The sequence below is a fragment of the Aedes aegypti genome, chromosome 1 (assembly GCF_002204515.2).
Source record: "Aedes aegypti strain LVP_AGWG chromosome 1, AaegL5.0 Primary Assembly, whole genome shotgun sequence".
NCBI classification, from domain to species: domain Eukaryota; kingdom Metazoa; phylum Arthropoda; class Insecta; order Diptera; family Culicidae; genus Aedes; species Aedes aegypti.
Window position 1 is genome coordinate 11,575,586 of NC_035107.1, and position 23,390 is coordinate 11,598,975.

At 40.1% G+C, this 23,390-nt stretch overlaps 1 protein-coding gene across 2 annotated transcripts; it reads left to right on the forward strand.

Moving 5' to 3' along the window:
* The first annotated feature begins 4,536 nt into the window (after positions 1 to 4,536).
* LOC5565125 (protein trachealess) lies at positions 4,537 to 22,863 on the forward strand. Of its 2 annotated transcripts, none has more exons than XM_021838904.1 (5): positions 4,537 to 5,136; positions 20,495 to 21,541; positions 21,609 to 21,715; positions 21,776 to 22,257; positions 22,314 to 22,863. In XM_021838904.1, exons 2-5 carry the CDS (start codon positions 20,499 to 20,501, stop codon positions 22,479 to 22,481), a joined length of 1,800 nt encoding a protein of 599 aa, XP_021694596.1. In that variant the 5' UTR covers positions 4,537 to 5,136; positions 20,495 to 20,498; the 3' UTR covers positions 22,482 to 22,863. The 2 variants fall into 2 exon arrangements, with proteins under 2 accessions (XP_021694596.1, XP_021694597.1); XM_021838905.1 differs by lacking the exon at positions 4,537 to 5,136 and adding an exon at positions 5,241 to 5,340.
* Positions 22,864 to 23,390: the final 527 nt, after the last annotated feature.

Genomic DNA, 23,390 nt, shown 5'->3' on the forward strand with positions numbered 1-23,390 from the left:
AAGATCACCTATGGTACGTAACTCTTACTAAAATAAAAAAAAATGTTCAGGACCCCCCGATAGAACATTTTCAAACCGGTCTCAAATGAAAGGGGAAAGCCTAAGCTTTCATTTGGTGGGTGTTTCATCGATACTGATTTTTTTATATTAATGTTTTCTACCAGAGACACCGTGTAAGCAATATAATGAATATAGTGACTTAAGAGACAATTTTGTTCAAAACATAGACTTTAGAGATCTTCCTTCAAAAATAGAAATTTTTTCGACTTGCATTAAAATAGACACCAAATATCTTAAAAGAGAGGTTTACCAACACTGCAAAGGAAATAAAATGATTTTTTTTGTATTTCATTAGAATTTCTACAAAAAACAGGAATGCTTAAACTATATTCTGAGATCGGGCTGAGATCTGACGAAAAAGGTCTATTCAGAAGTTCCATTAAAAAGTATTCATTTTACTGGTGTATGCGTGAATCTTTTACATTAATCAAAAAACACTGCGGAACATTTTCTTTGTTTCAAGCATCAATATACTGCTATTTACTCAAATTATAGTTACTGAAACCATGGTCGTTTTCAAAAATATTTTCTAGTTTTTGAGATATTGGGTGTTGAAATGCATTTTTTAACGACTACAGTCAACTTACATGCAAGAACCAGCTTATATGAAGATTTATTTGCTTGATTTATTTATTTGTTTACTACAGAATTCAAAGTTGATGTGTAAGAGAATACTTTTCTATAAGTTTTATGATACTTTCAAAGCTCAAAATTTATTTGTTGATGTATTAGAAAAGTATGGTATCTTGCCATATACCATATAATAGGAACGAAAAATTTTGTGTGACGATGGCGGCTTGTTGAAAAAATCGATTTATTCAACATTTATTCGTGCATTCAAATCAAATCCTACATAATCCTATTCTGGTGATTATTGGTGGGATAGATCACTATATACCAATCATAGTTTAACTTTCAACATTAAAAAAAACAGCATTTTATACTACTTTGAGGATCAGTAGCTCAAAATTGTAATGTGCTGGAACATTTTCATTTGATCTTTGTGACACGCAAAAATGTTGTCTTGTTAAGCTGCGTAATATTGAAATCTTTAATCATGCAGATTCATATCCTGCAACAAACAGACATTTTTTCCGGAACTACGAATAATCGATGATTATAGTACTTAAGGGGACACGGGAGACCGTGTTATTTTCCCTATCTTTTGTCTCACTCTAACAATTATCATCAAAACTTTGCCGAAGCAAATCTCGAGTTTTAGTGAACCGATGAAGCTGAAAATTTAATCGATTGTGCACCACATGTATAGAATATAGTGATAAATTTTTCACATCCATATATGGAGTGGTACTTGAGATCTGCTTCTTCAAATGGATAGGATGATTATAATGACGTCCCGTGCGGCCTTAATGACAAATATATGGTGCATTATTTGAGAGCATTTCACGGAAAGCATCCAAGTTTATTAATGAACTGAATCGTTCAAGTAGCATTTTGAAGCGGCGCAGCCGAAATTTTTTATATTAAATAAAGTGTGCAAAAATAGTTTCGAAATAGTTAATCGTGGACATATTCAACCATGAATAAATTACTGTTTCAAAATTATTTCCCTGAATATGGCCAAAATTCCCAGAGAATTCCAGGTTTTCCAGGTTTTTCCAGGTAGTAGACACCCTGAGTTAGGATTCCAGCTAGGATTAAAAATTTACAAGAATTTAAATGGAAATCTAACAAGTATCTCGCTATGAACCTTGCCTGGAATCCCTAGTTACCTTTCTAGAAATGTTGATTTTTACCGTTAACTATCTCTATACGAACTCACCGAAGATTAGTCGTGATGCGAAGTACGAATGACAGGTAGACGTACACTTTCTGAGATTTTTTTCAGTTTCGCCCATAATGCTTTGAAATTTAAATAAATCGGTCGTATTAAGTTTGAAATATACATTTTCCCGGGGTGTTCTTCAAATTCCCGTATTTTTCCCGGTCATTTGTAATTCCCGGGTTTTTCCCGCTTTTCCCGGATAGATGGACACCCTGAGTGTACCCAGTATGCTTGATGAAACCTTCTACCGTCCGCGTCATGTGTGATGTTGCGCCGAAATCGACCGTTATCGTAACGGATATTATCTTTCATCTGCCTGGCACGAGCCTCAATGACTCTTTTGCGTGAAGGGCAATTCCAAAAATTTGACTTATGATTAGCCCCCCAATTAGAGCATATGAACTTGGTGGTATCTTCCTTCACTGGACAGACGTCCTTGGCGTGAGAAGAACCACTGCAAATCATGCATTTAGCATCCATGCGACAATTTTTGTACCATGACCCCACTTTTGGCACCGACGGCACTGAGTGGGGTTCTGGTAATTTGCTCCAGGTTTCTGGAAATGTTCCCATGTCACACGGACATCGAACGTAAGTTTTGCTTTTTCTAAAGCTTTAATATTATTTAGTTCTTTTTTGTTAAAGTGAACTAAATAAAATTCTTGAGAAAACCCTTTCCGAACAATGCCAGATTGGGTTCTCTTTTTCATAATGATTACTTGGACTGGGGAAAATCCAAGCAGATCATTTATTCCATTTTTGATCTCTTCAGGTGACTTATAGTCACTTGAGAGACCTTTCAAGACGACTTTGAACAAACGTTCAGTTTTGTCGTAATAAGTAAAAAATTTGTGCTTCTTCTCTTCAAGATGTCTGAGAAGAAGTTCACGATCTTTCCGGCAAAACGCGACAGTCTCCTTTCTTTGCGATTTAGAAGGAAACCTTGATTCCCCTAATGGAGTTCAAGATCTCCTGCCTAAATCCCTCAAATTCGGAACAACTGACCACGATAGGCGGCACTCTTTGCTTCATCACTTGAATCAAAGAGCCTTTGCTAGAGGCTGCTTCGATTTGGTGTTCGGAAAATTTGTCTAGAGCATCAAGCTGATTGCTCATTTGGATACAATTATTCATTTCACCCTTGGAAGAAAGTTCGCATTCCGGGAAAACGTCCTTTCTTCCATTCTTGCCACGTGTAGTGACAGTTTTAAAACCCACTTTTTTGGAAGGAAGTAGTGAATTCAGAGATTCACCCTTCCTTTTGTTTATTGTAGATACCATGTTTACATAATAAACGAAAGAAGACGTGACCTTCGAGAGGTTCGAGAGGTCCCAAGACGGTGTCCAAGAAGGATTACCACCGCTAGCTTTCGCCAACGGGTCCAACGAAAAATCGAAGGCACGGGCCCAAACAAGGATCGTAACGGGATCAATAGCAGAAAATAGTACTGAAAAGTACTGTTTTGGTAGCACTGAAAAGTACCGTTTTATTGCTTTAGGTAGTTTTTAAGAAAACTTCCAAGAGCAGAGAGAATTCGTGTACGCACAGCACGAAGGTACGATGCGCACTGATTCAAACTAGTAATTAACATCAACAAGTCATGCTCACATTTTAGAAACATGGTTAAATACCCTAGTTTTAATATACACATCACATACCTTTCTTTTTTCGTCATTACTGAAAAAAAAAACTTTTGAATAGTTCGACATTATGAATGTCGACGAACTTTTTCTTATTTTTTACCAGTCTAGCTTTATATTTGGACCGCGAGATAAAAAATCAAAACTAGTTTTCAGTAAGAGTTGTACTTTTCCTCCTCATCCATGGATGGCATCCCCGTTCAAAGGCGACACCTAGATCTTTTTCGTCCCTCATAAATCAACACCCTTCTCGTGCTGATTGTGGATTATTCCAGAAACACCTTTAGAGATTCTTATGAACATTGCTCCAAAAAAGTTGGAGATATTTCTTCCAAAGTGATTCAAGTGATTCGCCCAACATTTCTCTCACAAACTTTCCGTAGCGGTTTCTCTAATACTATGATAAACTCAGTAATTGTTCGGAGTTTATCCAGTTTATCCTGCCAAGGATACTCCCGGCAATATTCTACGATTAACTGCAGTAATTTGATGGAGTTCTCAGACGAAAACGTTGCAACACTTTCTTCAAAGAATTTCAACATTTTTTTTAATAATTGAGTTAATTCTATCTTACGTACAAAGGTATCGACCGTGATAATTATATTTTGAATTTGTTTATCGGCATATCGGTCTATTTTACTCGAAGAAAGAGGGAGCATGGAGAAGAAAGCAATGAATACTAGATGGATAGGTACCGATATGCCGATAAACAAATTCAAAAGTTAATTCTATCGGAGATGTATTACGTTAGATATTACGTTCCTAGTTAAAGGAATGTTATCAAGGGCTGCAGGAATTCCTTCGGGTATCAGCAATTTTTTCAAGGATGTCTCAAAAATCCATCTGTTTTTCTTTCCAGAAATTCCATATGTATTTCATGCGACACTACCCCTTTTGTCAGTCAATTTATTATTACATCTTGTAAGGCAAGTGCACTGTAATGTATTGCAGGCCTCATAATTTATTAATTCGATCTTAACATTCTTAAGTCATTCACAGATAAATGAACTGCTGTAAGAAGTCACAGCAGCAGATGATTCCAACAAGTATCGAAAATTCTAACAGGAATATGCTTCCGTCCAAATCATCATATGCTTCAACTGACGATCCCACTTGTCACCATGCTGCAGTTCTTTTGCCACCAGCCAACCAGTGCCAATACATCACCAACCAGAAACCACCTTCTCTCCCCGAGATTCAGCATGAACCAAAACAACAGTAGGCCGAGAGAACGAAAGCGCGCGCCTTATCACGAGGCGTTCATTTCATTGCCCAACACCAACCATCGCATCGCAGAACCAGGATGACGATGGCTCCTTCGATGGATGAACCGCGCTCTCCTTCAATCGTTGAACCACATCGAATGGCCACCACCACGGCAGCAACCATCCATCCAGTGAGAGAGCCCGTCATCGTCATTCGCTCCTTCGCACAGCAGCGCGCTGAACGCGTTTCAAATTCGGGAAAATGTGCAATTGAACGGCAGTGTGTAACCAGCATAGAGCATAGTGTTCCTCTGATCAGAAATTACTCCCCAACGGCGTGTGTGTCCTCCTAATTTGGGGCCGGATTCTGAGGTCTCAGTGACCCCCGGAGTGGTGTCGTCCTCGGTTACACTACAGGAAGCGGTCCAAGCTGGAATTGAACTCGTAAGTAATTAGTTGCGAGGACTATCGCTTCGTCACTTCTTCTGTCGGTCGGTCGCGCGGTGCCTTATTAGCGTTTTCTGTTTGAAATGCAAACATCGAAAAACGGATCGTCGTTTCGGGGCTTCTTCGCGGGGCGGCTGAAGGGCGGACTTTTTCGTTTTTGGGCGACTGCTGGTGACTGTTTCAATAGTGATTTTTGATCAGGTGATATTCTAATTTTGTTTTTAATTTCAACAGTTTTGAAAGTGACTGAAAAGCAAGAATAGCGGTGTGAATTTAAATGTGGATTTCAAAATTATTCAATCAGCAATCGAAATAGGTCAATGTAAGAAAAAAATACAGTCAAACCTCCATCAGCCGATATTGAAGGGACCATTGACTCTCATAAATAGCATGTCATAGACCAGAAATCCTTTGGAAAGCTGTTTCGGGGGACCATCATAGTAACCATGAAATTTTGTTCCTAGTATGGTTCCATGAATCAATATCGAGTTGTGAAGCATCGACTCATGGAAGTTTGACTGTACATGTTCTTTTTTCTACAAAACAAATCATTCGTGCATAAGTAATTAAACTTCAATTAGTTTGAAATTTCAACGTGAAAATAAGAATAATTTCTCTTACAAATTAATTTGTGCTGTGAAAACCTTATGCAAAGATTTGTAACGGTGAAAAACGATCCAGTAGGCCAAAAAATCAAACTTAAAATCAACCCATAAAACATAATGTATGCAACTCCGAACAGTTTGTTCTACAAATGTCGCCAGGAATATCACCCCGGTTTGTAATGGAGACACTCGTTTTTGCCGTTTGTTACAACGCCCGGGAGAAAGTGCTGCCGCGGGTTCCCCAAAAACCGATGTTGGCATTTCAAACACGGAAATTTATTTACTGTCCATTTGTACGCACACCTCCTCCGGTCTGGTGGTGCGCATTATCTTTCACTTGAACTGAAGACGAGACGAGATTTGTGTTTTACTGCCTAGTAGGTACTGCGATTCAGTGCTGGGAGTGATGACGAATGGGGGGAACATCTTTTTCCGCGATCGATTTCGGGATAGATGGGATTTTTTAAAATATACTTGGATATCTAATGATAATTCTAATAAATTATTGGAAAAATTGTTTCAATAACGCACAGTGTATTTCTCAGAAAACAATAATTGACATAGAGAAAATTAACTTATTTTCAGAGGCCATGGAATCCATAGAATTACAATTCAGCTATGAAGTGTTGAAACATCATCGAGAAATATTAGATGGAACTACAGTAGCGATCGTTGAAACTACAAATCAAATCTTTGATAGAAATGTTTCTGATTGAATTTCGGAGACAATCTCAGATAAAATTTCAATACAGTTAACTCTCCCTTACTCGATATTCCGTATCTCGATAACGAGTTAGAGAATCATAGTAAAAAATAGTGTTCGTGGCTAACTCGATGGATGGTCCCTTGGATCGCAGTTGCACTGGTTTGGTGTTCTGTAACTCGATACCTTCCTAACTTGATTGTCTGCTCAATATAGAGTTATGGAGGGTTGACTTTATAAAATCAGAAGGAATCCTGGAAGGGGCTTTTGATGCAATACTTGGAATGCTCTGAACATGAACTATACCGAAGAAGGTTTGGTAGACCGATAGGGTAAATGACCCAATAGTTGTGAGTGTCCTTGTAATTGTGGTAGTGCCGATTATGTTTTTTATTGAATTAGTAACAGAACTGGCACTGCCTATGGATAGACTAGCTTGTACAAACCTAGAATAGAAGAAAACCTCGATGAAACTCCATTCAATAGGGTCCTAAAATGTTAAATGAAATCTTGTTTTTACCTAATAACACGAAAGAGCATGTTACTGCAACTACTTTAGCAATAATTCCCGCTCAAATAACGGTTATATCATATTTGAACTTAAATTTTACAATTGGGTCCATAAATGAACCTTGACACTTTTGATCATGTTTGACGTTCGCTTAGTCGACTAAAACACCACAGGGGTTTCAGTTTTCATACTGCACGGAGAAATCAGATTACCCAAAAAATAAATACTTTATACTCAAATTTGGGTAAACTGCATGTAATTTTTACTTACGGTTGGGTTGTTTTGCCTGTCTCGTAACAGCAATGTTGTCAAAAACAGAGAGAGGCGCACCGACCCATCGTCGAAGTTCAATGGAAAAAGCCAAATTTGGGTTCTTTCGAGTTTACATAACGTTAAGTTGTTTTTACCCGCTACGGAGACTTCGAAAGCTAACGCTGGGTAGATTTTTTGCACTGAGTTGTTTTTTTCGCTGTTGTCAAACGGAAACTACCTAATGATAGGTAAATGTCAGTTAACCTAAATTTGGGTTATCCCATGGAAGAGCCGAATTGCGTCAAAAGATGTCAAAGTTGGGTTGATTTGCGGCTCCTTGTGGGGTTGTTCCTATCTGACATTTTGGAAGGGACACGGAAAACAAAATACACCCAAAGCCCAGGGGTGTGACAAAATCTAAAAAATAATTAAAAAAATGTGTTTTGGACTTAAACAAACGAAAAACATTAACAAAATTGAGTAAACATGAGTCATTGGCCTAAACTTATGCGTTTGGCACTAAAATTTGTACAGGGCTTTAGGACCCTATCGATCATATACCTACTAAAATGCTTGGAATATTGCCGCTTGTACCAATGGTTGCGATAAAGTGTTCCTGTGGTGGAGAATCCCGCAAGAAAACAACGGATACCGCAACTATTGGAACACAAATTAAAAATAGACCACAGCTAAAGGAACAGTGTACCAATAGATGGTGGAATCATTTTGCATGCTTTGAGTTACTGGATGAAATTATTTATCTCGTTAGTTTCCGTTACAATAATAATTTGAACAATTAAATGAAATTGAATCGTGCGTAATACCTTCACTATTGGTACAACTACCCTGAAGCTAAAATTCAAATGGATGAACTTCCATATAAATATATATAAAGTGGGGTTTTAGATTTACTTCTTATTTAAGGTAATGATCTATAATTACAATGATTTCTCGTGGCATTAAGCCTTAGAATTCATCATTCAATCATCAAAAATTGAACATCAAATGCGTTCAAAGTAGAAATTTTTTTATGAAAATCATTCCACAAAAGAGTGGGGGACCGAAATCCGTATACGCTCAAAATCCGTACACTTCACACAAATAGTAGGCGTTTTGTATGAAGTGTACGGATTTAGATTCATTTCTTAGGGGAAATCTGCAAACATACGCATGAGAATGTGACTAAGGGGAACAGAAAATTCAATTCAAATTCATTTTTTCTCAAAAAAAATCACACTGATGTGTTTTTATTTAATATTTTTGATATAGAGGCCACATTAAAAACCGATTCCGGAAACTGCCTGTGTGTTGAAATTTGCCTACCTCCAGGGGCACAAAAGCATGGCAGCCTTTTCACCCGACCTGACCCAGTGCACTATGGTTCAATAGCAGTCAAAACCTCAAAAATCAAAGTTGTTTTCTCCGAACGGTAAAATTTTTCCCGGCTTCCTTAACATATTGGTGGTTTAAATCCAAAGTTTGGAGCAGATTCATTGAATTTTGAATTTTAGGGGTACCGGGGGCAGTATGGACACCCGGGGCAGAATGGACACCCTCTGTATCTATGCATAGGCGAATACTTTTACACTTTCGATGCAAACGATATTTCAGTTGCCTTTCGGAAGAGTCAATTATCTATGCTATATATATGCTATATCAATTATTTATGCTATATTCAAAAATATAGTAGATTTTTTTCTGGTACTTTAAGACATTCAAAAACTTACATGAAAACTTCTTATACTGTTGGGGTAATATGGACACCGGATGACAAAGTAGAGCTGAAACTTCAAAGAGAAAGAAATATAATTTCAAACACAAAATTATCCAAAAATATTTAGCATTTAATGCAAGATTATGATGCGGAACCACAAATCGGTTTAAAATCGTCAATTCTTGATAAAAACTAACCTGGAAGCAATATTGAAAGCATCTCTACGAAAAATATCGTAAATTGAATTTAATCATGTTTTCAGTGGCACAGTGACCTGTCACTATGGATTCTTGAATATGTATTTCAATTTTCGAGGTTTTAAGAACGATCGCGGAACAATTTTCCATACTGCCCCATGGGGATGTTAACTTTGACCCGCTAGGTTGATGACGACTACCAAATATAAGCTTTTTTTAAACCTGTTTTTGAAAACAAAATATTTTTTTCCTAATTATGCAACCATGTTTAACAAATGCTTAAGAATTCTAAAAAGCATACTGCACATAAATAACAGTATAATATTCATTTCTTTACAGTCAAAATAGGCAAATTCCTTAGGGTGTCCATACTTTCCCGTGTCCCCCTATATAACTCTTTGAGTGGACCGTGTACATGATTTTTCAAGAAAACTAATTTTGGCGATACATAATTCTATTTATGAGTTTAAATAGAGTTCAAACCGCCATGGTATCTTCAGAGAATTTGTTACATAAAGTACACTTGAAATGAATACAATTTCTCATTAAATTTATACACAGTAAATTTAGGCAAAAACATATTATTTTTTATAAAAGTACCCTAGGACAAGAGTAGCCCGCGAATTCCCGCGATGAGAATAGGTTCATTCGAAAGCCAAAATGAAAACCTTTCAAGTAGGCTACATATTATTTTGCGAAAACTTGCGATAGACCCCATTGAACGCGTTTGAAGGCGTATGTTAGACTGGCCCTTAAACAAAAAAGTTGTAAAGATATGAGCCTTAGGGTAAGAAAAACGCTCTCTCAAAATTTCAACTCAATTGGTTGCTTCACCTGCTGGCGCATTCGATTTGAAGTTTGTATGGGATATTAGTCTCAAATATATTGAAAATTGATCCTATGTCACTGTTTCGTTCCGTATACTAATTGTTCGCGTTTAAATAAGCCCAGAATGACAAATACACTAGTTGATACCCTAATGAACATAATTGCAGAAGGTTGTATCTGGATTTAATCTCATTTTCATTACTCTTTCAGTTGTTGAAAGTTAGGCTTAGATCAGCACTCCCGTACAGTCACTTATATGTATGCGACATGTGCCTCAGCTCGCCCAGCGTCATAGGTGGCTATGATGCGCTTAGTGGCTCCCTCCAAGCTATGTTGAAGCAATACAAGCAGTGTTGCATGATATACTTCAGATAGTTAAAACACCAACTTTATTAATTTTGATCGTGGTACAATCTTCTACAATATTCTTCGCTATTACATCAAGTAGTGTTTTTGACATTCTGGGTCCAATTGAACGCGATCATCAATTTTCCTGAGCCAAACAGTAGATGATGTTCTGTTGCTCATATGTTTGAGCTGAAAATCCCATATTAACTTCAATTCAAATGCGCCACATACAAAACGTCCAAATGTGCTGAATTTTTCAGAAAGGCTTCGTCTAACCCCAAGAAATAATACTGGGGGGTGCCCCGTGAATCATACAACTTTATTTTTCTCCCATACTGAGCTGGGCCAGTCTAGTGTATGTAGTGCATTTCTAGTTGAATGATAACAATCCTGTGACACGCTAGTACGTGCATTGCAATCATAGTAGCCATGAATGGCATCCTTAGAAGGAACGAATAACTAGCACTTATCTTTTTCTTTATCTTTTTTTTCTAACATAACGTCTCAACTGGGAGAAAGCCAGCTTCTCAGCTAAAATATAAGCTATATGCATTTTCGCAGTTATTAATGGAGAACTTTCTTTGCCGATTGATCATTTTTGCATGCGTATATCGTGTGGCAAGTATGATGATACTTTATGCCCGGGGAAGTTCAGCTTGGTCTTGCTGAATACCTGCGCGCTTACTGCTACGGTTCTCAGGGCCCCTATGCTCACAATATTTTGGTATACAGTCTCGATGTTCTACATCTCGATATCTCTCCCTATGTCGATGATTGCTTCGGTCCCTTCATTCTGCATACGATTTCTCTCTCCATATCTCAATATCCTCCTTATCTCGATATCTCCATATCTCGATGTGTTCCTGTTGATATCATGTTCCCAATTTTCACTCCATATGTCGATATGAACATAATCAAAGGTTACTAGACCAGATTTAAGAGGTTCAGAACAATTTGAAAAGTCGAATGAAGTTTGTTTGTTTATTATTTCCCTAGTAACGGAATAATTTTCAATCTAGTGTTCATTAAATTAATCTTCTTTGTCTCGATGGTCCCTTCGATATCGAGATGTGGAGAGGCGACTGTAATACCTAAGTAAGTAACTAAGGTTTTGCTGTCAAAGTAAGTATGTGGGCTTCGAAGCCTTGCGGTTAGCGGCGTCAGTCGTCTAGGCGTATTGTGCCACGGGGTGTTGGTTCGATTCCCGCTCCAGTCGGTGAAAACTTTTCGCCAAACGAAAAATTCATCGCTGGGCTACTGGGTGTTTCATGTTGTCCGTTGCCTTATGTTAGTGATCGTTCAGCCTGTGCAGCCTATGTGCTGAAGACGGTGTAAATTGTCTTTTTATTGTCTTTAAAAAAAAAAACGGACAAAAGCAATAGACATGGCAATCATGCCGAAACTGATAAAATGGACGATACTTGCATTGAGGCAGGGTTAGATCTGAGATATTTATGGATAAATTTGTATGAAATTTTCTCAGTTTTTCAGACATCACATGAGTTACAACATATATTTCCAAGTGATTTTCCAAATCACGAGTTCACCGTAGTGATTTTTTACGAATTGAATAATTGTCATATTAAAAAATAAAGTTGTAAATTTACACGATATGAACAAATTTGCATATGATGGTTTTGGTTTACAGCTTCCATTTTTTAAGATAAATCGTTCATAAGGTTTCGTCAAAATTTTCACTTTAGTCAAGCTGTGAAAATTTCATTTAAATCCGTCAGTAAATAACTGAGAACTAGCCTGCCCAAGTTGACCATTTTGCATGGAAGATTGAAAAAGTTGCAAATAATGTATTGTCCAAACCTGTATTTTATAATTATCAGTCCAAAACTAGAAGCATTTGAAAATAAGAGTCCATAATACTTAAACTTGGCATAAAATATGTCAAATATATGATTTCACTTATTTTAAAGAGAGTTTGAGGTTTTGGCCGACATTTGTTCTAGATTGACCCATCGGAATAACTCCGGCCGAGATCCTTTGGCCACTTTTAGAAACTAGATGTATGTATGTACGAGTAAACTGAGAAAAAATTAAGTATTAGTTAAGTATTCGCTGAGCGGTGAGAGTTTTTATTTCTTTTCTTTCGCTCAGGCCTATACGGTTTACTAGGAATTTTCTTCATTAAGGGGGCAGGATTCGTCATTGATTCCGGAATTTTCAACAGCAGTTTTTTCGTTCAAAATCAAGAAAATTGACAGGAAAATGTGTTCACTGTATTCTGTTCCCCTACCGAAACACAGTGAACACATTTTCATCGAATAATGTTTAGTTTTGAACAGATAAACTGCTTTTCAAGTTTCGATGATGACGATGATTACGATGACGGAGCGTTGATCGTTGACTAGCCCAACTTATCTGTTATTAGTCAAACCGTTTCTAATGATTTATTTTGAAAACATATATTTTGGAATTTTCCTGTGAAGTTTCCTAGTGATTCCTGGCCTTATTTCAGAAGAAAAGAGTTTCTCACCTTTTTTCCTCGAACTTCTGATTGAATCTTAGAACCATTAGCAGGACTGGTAGCGACTAAAGAATAGGAACTAAAAGTATACCAAACAGGAATCAAAGAAAGACCATACAGGAACCAGACAATATTTTATAACAAGATTTTTACAGAAAATCTGGCCAAACATTGCACAATGGTTAAAAAAAATGCGGCGAATATTACTCATGATATTACAACAAGGGTAACTGTATACATTTTTTTTTCAAGATTTTTCCAAGAATTGTTTCACAAACTAATTAAGGTACTTGCCCAAAGTTTACTACAGGTGTTGACTTCGATGATTTTGTCAGGATTTCAATTTTTAATTGTCTAGTGGGGTTCATGCTCATGTCCATGTTCTTGTCACTTTCGATTCACTTCGGCAGTGGGCCGAGAATAAATCCCATGCCAAGGTGAATCATGGAAGTTGCTCAAGTGGTTCTGCCCCTATTTTTGAGAATTCAACCTGTTTTTTTTTGTAGTTTGATCCTAGAAATTACTTCCGAGATCCCACCATTCATTTTTAAACACCCATTTTTCAAACAGTAATTTCTCCAGTAATGCCTCCACTGATTTTTTAGGATTTCCTTCGTTCAGGATTTTTTTAAGATATCAGCAAGGTACAGTCAATTCTCCAGAACTCGATATTGAAGGGAACACCGAGTCAGGGAGGTATCGAGTTATAGAACAACCAGTGCAAATGCGATCATAGGGACCATCGAAGTAGCCGTGCCTCCCAATAATTACTATGATTCTCTAACTTGGTATCGAGATACGAAATATCGAGCCTTCAGAACCTTCAGAAATCACTTTCAGGATTTCTTCATAAAAAATCTTTGAGTAGTTTTCCAAGAAAGTAAGTTTTCAGGAATGTCTCCAGGAAATTGACAAGAATCATTTTTAGAAATTATTGGAGACATTCCTTTAAAAATCCGGGAAGCATTTTGTTGAAGCCAAAATCAATCAGCCACTACAACCCGACCGAAGGGAATAGTGAATGACCAAATGCGATCCACAACTACTGTAGGTAGGGTGATCTTTTTCTGCTACACGCATTTGGTCAGTCCGTCCCACTTGTTCATGTTCGTTTTTGTGATATCTATATGTATGTACATTCCCTTGCGATCGCTTCTCGATCGCCAGCCAGCCAGCAATCAGCTGGCAGTTGAAAACAATCCGTCGCGATCTACACATCGCCAGTCGGCCGTATAAGACGGCAATAAATTACTGTTTGTGTTCGCGTGAAATAAAGTGTAGTTTTGTTATTACGTTAAATAAACTGTTTGTGTGTTTATATGTAAAAACGGATCAATTAGTGCAGTGTCCGAAAGTCCGTTAAAGTGCGCGCGAACACATTTCTAAAACAAATTCTTAAAGCAATCTTTAAAGAATAAATTCTTGATGAACTCTTAAAATGCTCTATAAATAAACTTCCTTATTCTTGAGGAAGTCATGGTGGATTTTTTGATTTGAAAAAGAACTGAAAAAGTACATTAGTACTACTAAAGTATGTTTGGAAAAGATGCAAGAAGAGTTCGTGATCGAAATGTTAGAGAAAACAATCATGACAAGTTTAATATGGAATCTCAAGTCGAATTTATAGAGAAATTCTTGGAAGAGCTTCTAATAGATTTCCTAGAATAATTCCATATGAAAATGACTGGAAAAACTTTAAAAAAAATTGGCCTCAAAGAGTTTTTTGTAGGAATTCCTGGGTACATTTCCTAACAAATTTCTTTGAAAATTCTAGAATGAACCTCTGAGGATTTTATTGTAAGAACTGTAGACATGTATGAAAGATCTGCTAGAGTAAGTAACTACTGAAGAATTCGGTGGAAAAATTGGTGGAAAAATCTCTGGAAAAAATTCTGGAATGGAATTTTTTTTTTTAAGTTATTCCTGTAGAACAACTGGAGCTAGTTGCGTTGAGTATCCTGGAGCAAATTATTTATAAAGTCCTTTAATTATTCCTTAAAAAATCTCTGGATGAACATTTGGATCAATTTCTAGAAGAGTTTGTGCGAAATCTGTAAAGGACTTTCTGGAAAGATGTTTGTGGAGCTCCTGAAAGTATTTGCTGAAGAAATTACTAGACGAATTCCTGAAGTTTTGCCTAAAAGAATCAGAAAAGAAATTCCTTGAGAATAATAGCGTCAGATACTCAGTAGGTTTCTCCTGAGCCGCTAGAATTATGCACCAAAGTTTATTGATAGAAAAAGTAGGTAATAATAATAACCATTTATGTTAAAAAAAAACTTTATAGATCTTCCATTTCGAACGTAGACGTCTTATTCAAATCTCTAAAAAGAGACATGCTACCAGTCCTGCATTAGGGTAAATAGCTTCTTGGACACTCAATGATTCACTTTGACATGGAGAGATTTTCTCGGTCAAATCGCCTGGAATGTTTCTTAAGATGCATTTCTATACAAACAATTGTAGCTTAAAAAAAACCCTGCCGAAGTGAAACAAAAGTGCTAAAATTTGGATCCGGCTTCCTACGGTTCAATATGACCTTCTTTCCAGAAATTTCTCCAGCAATTCCTTCATAAGCTAATATAGATGTGGATAGAACATCTATAGAGCTCACTCATACATAAAAAGTTAGCAAGTGCTAATAATACCTTAAGGTCAATATGCATCGAAGCAGAACCTCATATTTTCATGAACACAAATCTGAAGAACCAGATAGTCATTTACGCTGAAAATTTGATGGATTGGTCATCACAAGTGAGTGACCAATCGACCAAGTTTCCAGGTTAAGCGTTCATCTCGTTTTCCAGATCTGTGCTCTTAAAGATTTGAGGATTGGCTTCGATTTATCTTTACTTTGAGCCATCTCAAAATGAGCTCAATGGAAACATTCTGAAAATAGCTACAGGGAATACCTAGGCGTCGTCCACAAATTACGTACAGCATTAGACAATACATTTGCATTTTTTTTTACGTAAAATGATCAACTTTGAAAGTCTAGACCTGAGTTATTAATGGGCCAATTTGACTTAAATTTTTACAATCCTTTTTCATTCAGACAACGAATTTCAACGATCAAAAGCAATAACGGTTTGTCTAATGTGATTTTTTGACAAATTCTAGTAATTATGGTATATTCAGCACAGTTGTAGATTTAGACAAGATGAACAAAATTGCAAAAGACAGTTTTGTGTAGGGCTTTTCTATTTTCAGATCAATTGTTTATAATTTTTAGTCAAAAATTACACTTTAGTCGAACCGTTATTACTTTTGTACCCATGTTTGGAAAATCATTCTGAAATATACGTTAAAATTCAAGTTATGTCTTACGGCTGTGAGAATTCCATTGAAATTGGTTAATGAATAGCTAAGATCTAGCCTATCAAAGTTGATCATTTTGTATGAAAAATCAAAAAGTTGCAAATCTTTTGTCCAATACTGTTATACTAGAAAGGGGAGGGGTAGGCTAAAGCGTTACGACACATAGAAATTTTGGAAAACTTTCATACACGTTCCAACTCTGTAAAGCTGGAGGAGCGGCTCGAAAAAATCCAATTTAAGTGTTACGAAATAAATAGATACTGCCAATCGATACTTAGAAAAAAATCGATAATAAGCTTAGATGAGTGGGTTCAATTCCCGGACGGTTCAGGGTATGTTCACGATAAATGTTTACTTTACTTCCTTGGCCATAAAATATCATAATACTTTCCGCTCGATATACGAGTGTAAAATGGCCTATTTGGCAAACAAAGTTCTTAGTAGCTATGGACAAGTTCCTGAAACACAAGCTGAGAAGCAGGCTCTGTCCTAGTGTGAACGTTACGTCAAGAAGAAGAACATGCTTGCTAGATTCTCTGTTAGATTATTGGACGATTTCTCCAAAATCCCTCACCCTCATGTATTTAATTAACATCTAAACAGATAACACTGAATCAACAATTTCTCGCCACAATACTCGATTTGTGGCCGCATCTCTCCATCCTCGGTTCTGCCCCACGCTCGCCAAATCGAAATGCACTTGATCCGCCCACCTAGCCCGCTGCGCTCCACTCCTTCTTGTACCAACCGGATCCGAAGCGAATACCATCTTTGCAGGGTTGCTGTCCGTCATTCTTGCAACATGCCCTGCCCATCGTATCCTTCCAGCTTTGGCCACCTTCTGGATACTGGGTTCGCCGTAGAGTTGGGCAAGCTCGTGGTTCATCCTCCGCCGCCACACACCGTTCTCCTGAACACCGCCAAAGATCGTCCTAAGCACCCGACGTTCGAAGACTCCAAGTGCTTGCAGGTCCTCCTCGAGCATCGTCCACGTTCCATGCCCATAGGGGACTACCGGCCTTATGAGCGTTTTGTACATGGTACATTTAGTGCGGGCGTGAATCTTTTTGACCGCAGCTTCTTCTGGAGGCCATAGTAGGCCCGACTTCCACTGATGATGCGCCTCCGTATTTCACGGCTAACGTTATTGTCAGCCGTCAGCAAGGATCCAAGGTAGACGAACTCGTCGACCACCTCGAAAGTAACCCCGTCTATCGTAACATTGCTACCTAGGCGAGCCCTGTCGCGCTCGGCCCCACCAGCTAGCATGTACTTTGTCTTGGCCGCATTCACCACCAGTCCAACTTTTGCTGCCTCGCGTTTCAGGCGGGTGTACAGGTCTGCCACCTTTTCAAATGTTCGGCCGACGATGTCCATATCATCCGCGAAGCAAACAAATTGACTGGATCTCGTAAAAATCGTACCCCGGCTGTTAAGCCCGGCTCTCCGCATAACCTTCTAGCGCAATATTGAACAACAGGCACGAAAGTCCATCACCTTGTCGTAGTCCCCGGTGGGATCCAAACGAACTGGAGTGTTCGCCTGAAACCTTCACACAATTTTGCACACCTTCTATCGTTGCTCTTATCAGTCTCGTGAGCTTCCCGGGAAAGCTGTTCTCGTCCATGATTTTCCATAGCTCTACGCGGTCGATACTGTCGTATGCCGCCTTGAAATCGATGAAAAGTGATGCGTTGGGACCTGGTATTCACGACATTTTTTGAGGATTTGCCGTACAGTAAAGATCTGGTCCGTTGTCGATCGGCCGTCAACGCAGCTGGCTTGACGAATTCCCACGAACTCGTTTACTATAGGTGACAGACGACGGAAGATGATCTGGGATAATACTTTGTAGGCCGCATTTAGAATGGTGATCGCTCGAAAGTTCTCACAATCTAACTTGTCGCCTTTCTTGTAGATGGGGCATATTACCCCTTCCTTCCACTCCTCCGGTAGCTGTTCTGTTTCCCAGATTGTGCCTATCAGCCGGTGCAGACAAATGGCCAGCCTTTCCGGACCCATCTTTATGAGTTCAGCTCCGATACCATCCTTACCAGCAGCTTTATTGTTCTTGAGCTGGTGAATGGCATCCTTAACCTCCCTCAAAGTGGGAGCTGGTTGGTTTACATCTTCCGCAGTACTGACGAAGGCATTTCCTCCGTTGTCCAGTCCTTCATTGCCTGTGCTCTCAGCACCATTCAGGTGCTCGTCGAAGTGCTGCTTCCACCTTTCGATCACCCCACGCTCGTCCGTCAGAATGCTCCCATCCTTATCCTTGCACATCTCGGCTCGCGGCACGAAGCCGTTGCGGGATGCGTTGAGCTTCTGATAGAACTTCCGCGTTTCCGGCAACGCTGCCTCAAGATGCTGCGCGTACGCATTGGCGACATCCGGTTGTTTCAGCCACTCGAGATTGTACCGGGGCGGGCGTCAGTACCGTACATCATTGATGACGGATAGTTTTGGGCGCAGTTTCACCATCACCAGGTAGTGGTCGGAGTCAATGTTAGCGCCACGATAGGTTCTGACGTCGGTTATGTCGGAGAAGTGCCCTCCATCGATCAAAAGTGGTCGATTTGCGATTCTGTCTGCTGAGGTGATCTCCAGGTGTACTGATACGGGAGGCTGAGCTGGAAATAGGTGCTACGAATATTCTTGGAGGCGGCAAAAACTATCAGTCGTAGGCCGTTCTCGTTCGTCAGCCGGTGGGCGCTGAACTTTCCAATCGTCGGTCTGAACTCCTCTTCCTTCTGGCCAACCTGAGCGTTCAAATCTCCTATGATGATCTTGACGTCGTGGCTCGGGCAGCGGTCGTACTCGCATTCGAGCTGCGCGTAAAATGCGTCCTTGTCATCATCAGTGCTTCCGGAGTGTAAGCTATGCACGTTGATTATGCTGAAGTTAAAGAATAGGCCTTTGATTCTTAACTTGCACATTCGTTCATTGATCGGCCACCACCCGATAACGCGCCTTTGCATATCACCCATCACTATGAAAGCTGTTCCCAGCTCGCGTGTGTTGCCGCAGCTCTGGTAGATGGTATGATTACCTCTAAACGTTCGCACCAACGCTCCTGTCCAGCACACCTCCTGCAGCGCTACGATGTCGAAACCGCGGGTCTTCAGTACATCGGAGAGTATGCGAGTACTTCCAATGAAGTTGAGAGATTTACAGTTCCACGTACCGAGTTTCCAATCGCTAGTCCTATTTCGTCGCTGTGGTCTTTGCCGATTGTTCCGGTCCGTATTCTCTCGTTGACGTTCTTGTGCTGATGTGTTTTTACGGTTGGCTTGCAGGGCCTGACACCAACCCCCTCGAATTCCGGAGGACCATTCCCCCTAAATGTTCGGAGGGCCATAGTGCGCAGTTTAGCTTAGAGTCCTTCTCTGGCACTCGGACGATGATCAGCCGCCCCTGACATGGGGAACAGACGCTGTTGTGAGCCGCTCCTAACATGGAGTACAGACGCTCCAAGTTTGCAAAAGCAAACCCCCCCTTCCCTGTCAGCATACGACCAAAGTTCCCACCGGGGGTTGATTACCCGATCTTCCCCAAGGTTACTCGTACCCCGGCCAGTACCACGAGGAGATAGGGATAGGAGTTGCTGGGCAAGAGGCTAAAGACCGCACAAAGGGGTCTATTTTATTCCTGCAGGTACGCGAGGTACCAATGGTACGCCATACCCAGCCATTTACCGCGCCAAATGGACAAGTTTTGAATTGAGGTTACACGAACCGCAACACTTACCAAGTTGAATCCAGATTGTGTAACTTCTGAATTCTTTCCACTACCAAAAATTCCTTCCCGTGACAACCAAGAAGATCCAGAGGTATACTCGGTCTTTAGTGACAATAGATGTCACACTAACATTCCTTCTATTCCCCGATGACCGTATGAACCGTTAAAGATGTTTGGGCTTGAAGATTCAGAGGGTTCAGGAATCCTTACGAGAATTTGGTAGATTTCTCATTTCTCTTTTTTAATATTTCATTTCTCTTTTTCTCGTGTTTCTCAACAAAAAAATATTTGAGATATTATGGGGCTTACCTCTAAGCCGAATGGTTAGAGTCCGCGGCGAGCCATGCTGAAGGTGTTTGGGTTCGATACCTGCCACACGGTATACGAATGCGAAAATGGCAACTTTAGCAAAGAAAGCTCTCAGTAAATAACCGTGGAAGAGCTCATTGAATACCAAGCTAAGAAGCAGGCTCTGTCCCAGTGGGGACGTAATGTCAAGAAAAAGAAGAAAAGAGGAAAAGGAAGACGAAAACGAAGAATCATAATAAAAAAAGAAGATTACTTCCATGATAATTGCCATACTTAAACTTTGAAGCAACTCTTGTAGATTCCAATTTCTATCACTAATTGAAAACTTTATTCTCTTCTCTTTCTCTATCCAGCATTATGTTCCCATTCTCCTCGCTGCAAGTCGAGTACAGCAACTTCCACCGTTCGTCGCAAATCATGTCCAACGCACTGAGCATGACCAACTCCGGCTTCCCCCACTCGTGGATCGTGTCCGGGCAGGACTTCTGCCCGATCACCTACTCGTCGATCCAGTCGCACAACTCGGCCGTCTCGAACAATCTGGCGACGGTGGAACCGGGACTGATCGAGTTGCGCAAAGAGAAATCCCGCGACGCCGCTCGATCGCGTCGCGGCAAGGAGAACTATGAGTTCTACGAGTTGGCCAAGATGTTGCCGCTGCCGGCGGCTATTACGAGTCAGCTGGACAAGGCATCCATCATCCGGCTGACGATCAGTTACCTTAAGCTTAAGGAGTTTAGCGAGAATGGGGTTCCCTCGTGGAACAAGGAACCGATCGGTTTCCAGAACTACACGTCGCCACAATATTTTAATGAAATGTTCGAGACACATCTGGGAACGCACATCCTCCAATCGCTGGACGGGTTTGCCGTTTCTACGGGTGTTGACGGACGATTTCTGTACATCTCGGAAACGGTTTCCATCTACCTGGGTCTATCGCAGGTGGAGATGACCGGCAGTAGTATCTTCGATTACATTCACAAAGGCGATCATGCCGAGGTAGAACAACAGTTGGGCGTCAAAAAGAACTCCGACTACTATAGTGGATACTCGGACGAACCGCCGGAGAAGACGGTACTGAAGATCGTCAAGGACAGTAAACCTCTTCCTGGAGAGACCTACGAGGGAGACGATCGAGCATTCTGCGTACGGATGAAGTCAACGCTGACGAAACGGGGTTGCCATTTCAAATCGTCCGGCTACAGGGTGATCCTGCTGTTGTGTCACCTACGGAAGAAGAACAACTCCACGGACGAGCATAGCGAAAAGCAAACTGTGATCGGGATGGTTGGCATTGGGATCGCTCTGCCACCGCCTTCGCTGCACGAGATCAAACTGGAATCCGATATGTTTGTGTTCCGGACCAGTTTGGATCTGACGATCATCCATTGCGAAAACAGGTAGGTTTTCGGCGGGGGTGATCACGTTTGTGTTATCCGTTTAAGAACATACCTTTGGCTATTACAGAATTTCCAGCTTTCTGGACTACACAGCCGACGAACTGAACGGTAAGAGCGTTTATACGCTCTGTCACGGCCAGGATGCACCGAAGTTGAAGAAAAGTCACAGTGAACGTAAGTTGATCCTCAACGATTTCAGATAATCGTATTCACGATCTTTCTCGTACTTCGCAGTAATCCAAAAAGGTCAAGTGCTGACCCCGTTCTACCGAATCCTGAACAAGAACTCCGGCTACTTCTGGATCCAGACCTGCTGCACGATGGTCTGCCAGACGAAGAACATGAGCGATCAGACCGTGATCTGCGTCAACTACATCATCACCCGTCCGGAGAAGGAGAACCTGATCCTGGACATCTCGCAAATGCCAAATGTTAACCACAACGATTACCACATCGGGAGCAAAAGTGTGGCCGCAGCTGCTGCCAAACGAGCGGCGGCCGCTGCCAGCATGGAGTACGAGATGGAAGTCAAGGACAAGTACGGCGAGTTAGCTGGAAGCCAGTCGGATGCGTACTTGGACGGTCACGTGGACCATAAGGAACTGATCGACAAATCGCCACACAAGGCGATGGGGCTGGGGATGTTCGACAAGAAGGAATCGCTAGACTTCAAGGACAAACATATGGACCGGGAAAAGGGATGCAGCAATAGTAAAGTGAGTATCAACGTTGTGAAGTCTTGTTCAGATTGACTTATGTTTCGTTCTAACAGCAACAGCGACTCAAAGCGGGCAGCCCCATGATGAACATGTCGGTCAACGAGAACCAGGGAATCGATAAGAAGTCCTCCAATGGGAAGAAGAACATCTCCAACCGAGCGAGCGTTATTCGGGTGCTAAACAAGACGTCATCGAAGAAAATCCTTCAGGAGAATCATTGAAGAGCTTTTATCAAAAGGCAACTTGCGACATTCCGACTCTGAATTTCACTACATAACTTCTACAACTATCAGTGCTATGCCGCTTGAGAACACACAATACTCGAGACTATTTATTGCTTCTGCGATCGTCTTCTCTTTGTAGGAAAAATACTCATGTCAAACCAACAAGCATTGTTACATAAAACAAAACCCTCCCTTTTGCAATCGTCGTCGTACTACTACATATTAATGCCAAGTAACCAGTGTCAGTATAATTATGTAATGTTAGCAATCATACCAACTAGTAACTGTAACTATATTATTATTAAGTTAGTAAAGAATGTGAATGAACCATCCGCGGTGGATAATAAATGCAAAAGTATTATGTTTTAGTTTCATTAGACATGGACGTTGTATTCATTCGGATTCCCGATATCATGGCCTCTTTAGGGTTTCTTCAGCAATGTTATAAAACGTTACACATTGTATGGTGAGTTTTATAATTTTTGAAACTCACCACACAATTTGTAACAGTGCTGATGATTGCCTTGTATAATTGAATTGTCAGTTGCCTTGTTAGCAGATGGTAGGGGTCTACCCTGTTTGGCATTATGCCGTTCGGCATAAAGTTGTTTGACATAAAGCCATTTGGTATAATAATCATTTGGCATAATGGACGTTTAGCATTATGGTCGTTTGGCATCATTAAAAAGGAAGATACTGCATTGGTCAGTGGAGCCTTGGAAGGTAAATAAAAAAATATCATGTTGAACGAATAGCGACAGAGATTCTTACATAATGGATTCTTTCGTTAAGGATTTTTTTGTCAATTTCTCCTCCACTTCTATGACTTCTATCGAGTCCTTTTACAGGTTCTTCCGAGGATACTCCAGGGATTCTCCCAATATTTTGTCAGGTATTCATCCTGAA

Coding starts and splice junctions, on each gene's coding strand:
- LOC5565125 (XM_021838904.1), top strand. CDS start 20,499: ATGTTCCCATTCTCCTCGCTGCAAGTCGAGTACAGCAACTTCCACCGT. Junction 21,542..21,608: donor ATCATCCATTGCGAAAACAG/GTAGGTTTTCGG, acceptor TGGCTATTACAG/AATTTCCAGCTTTCTGGACT. Junction 21,716..21,775: donor GAAGAAAAGTCACAGTGAAC/GTAAGTTGATCC, acceptor CGTACTTCGCAG/TAATCCAAAAAGGTCAAGTG.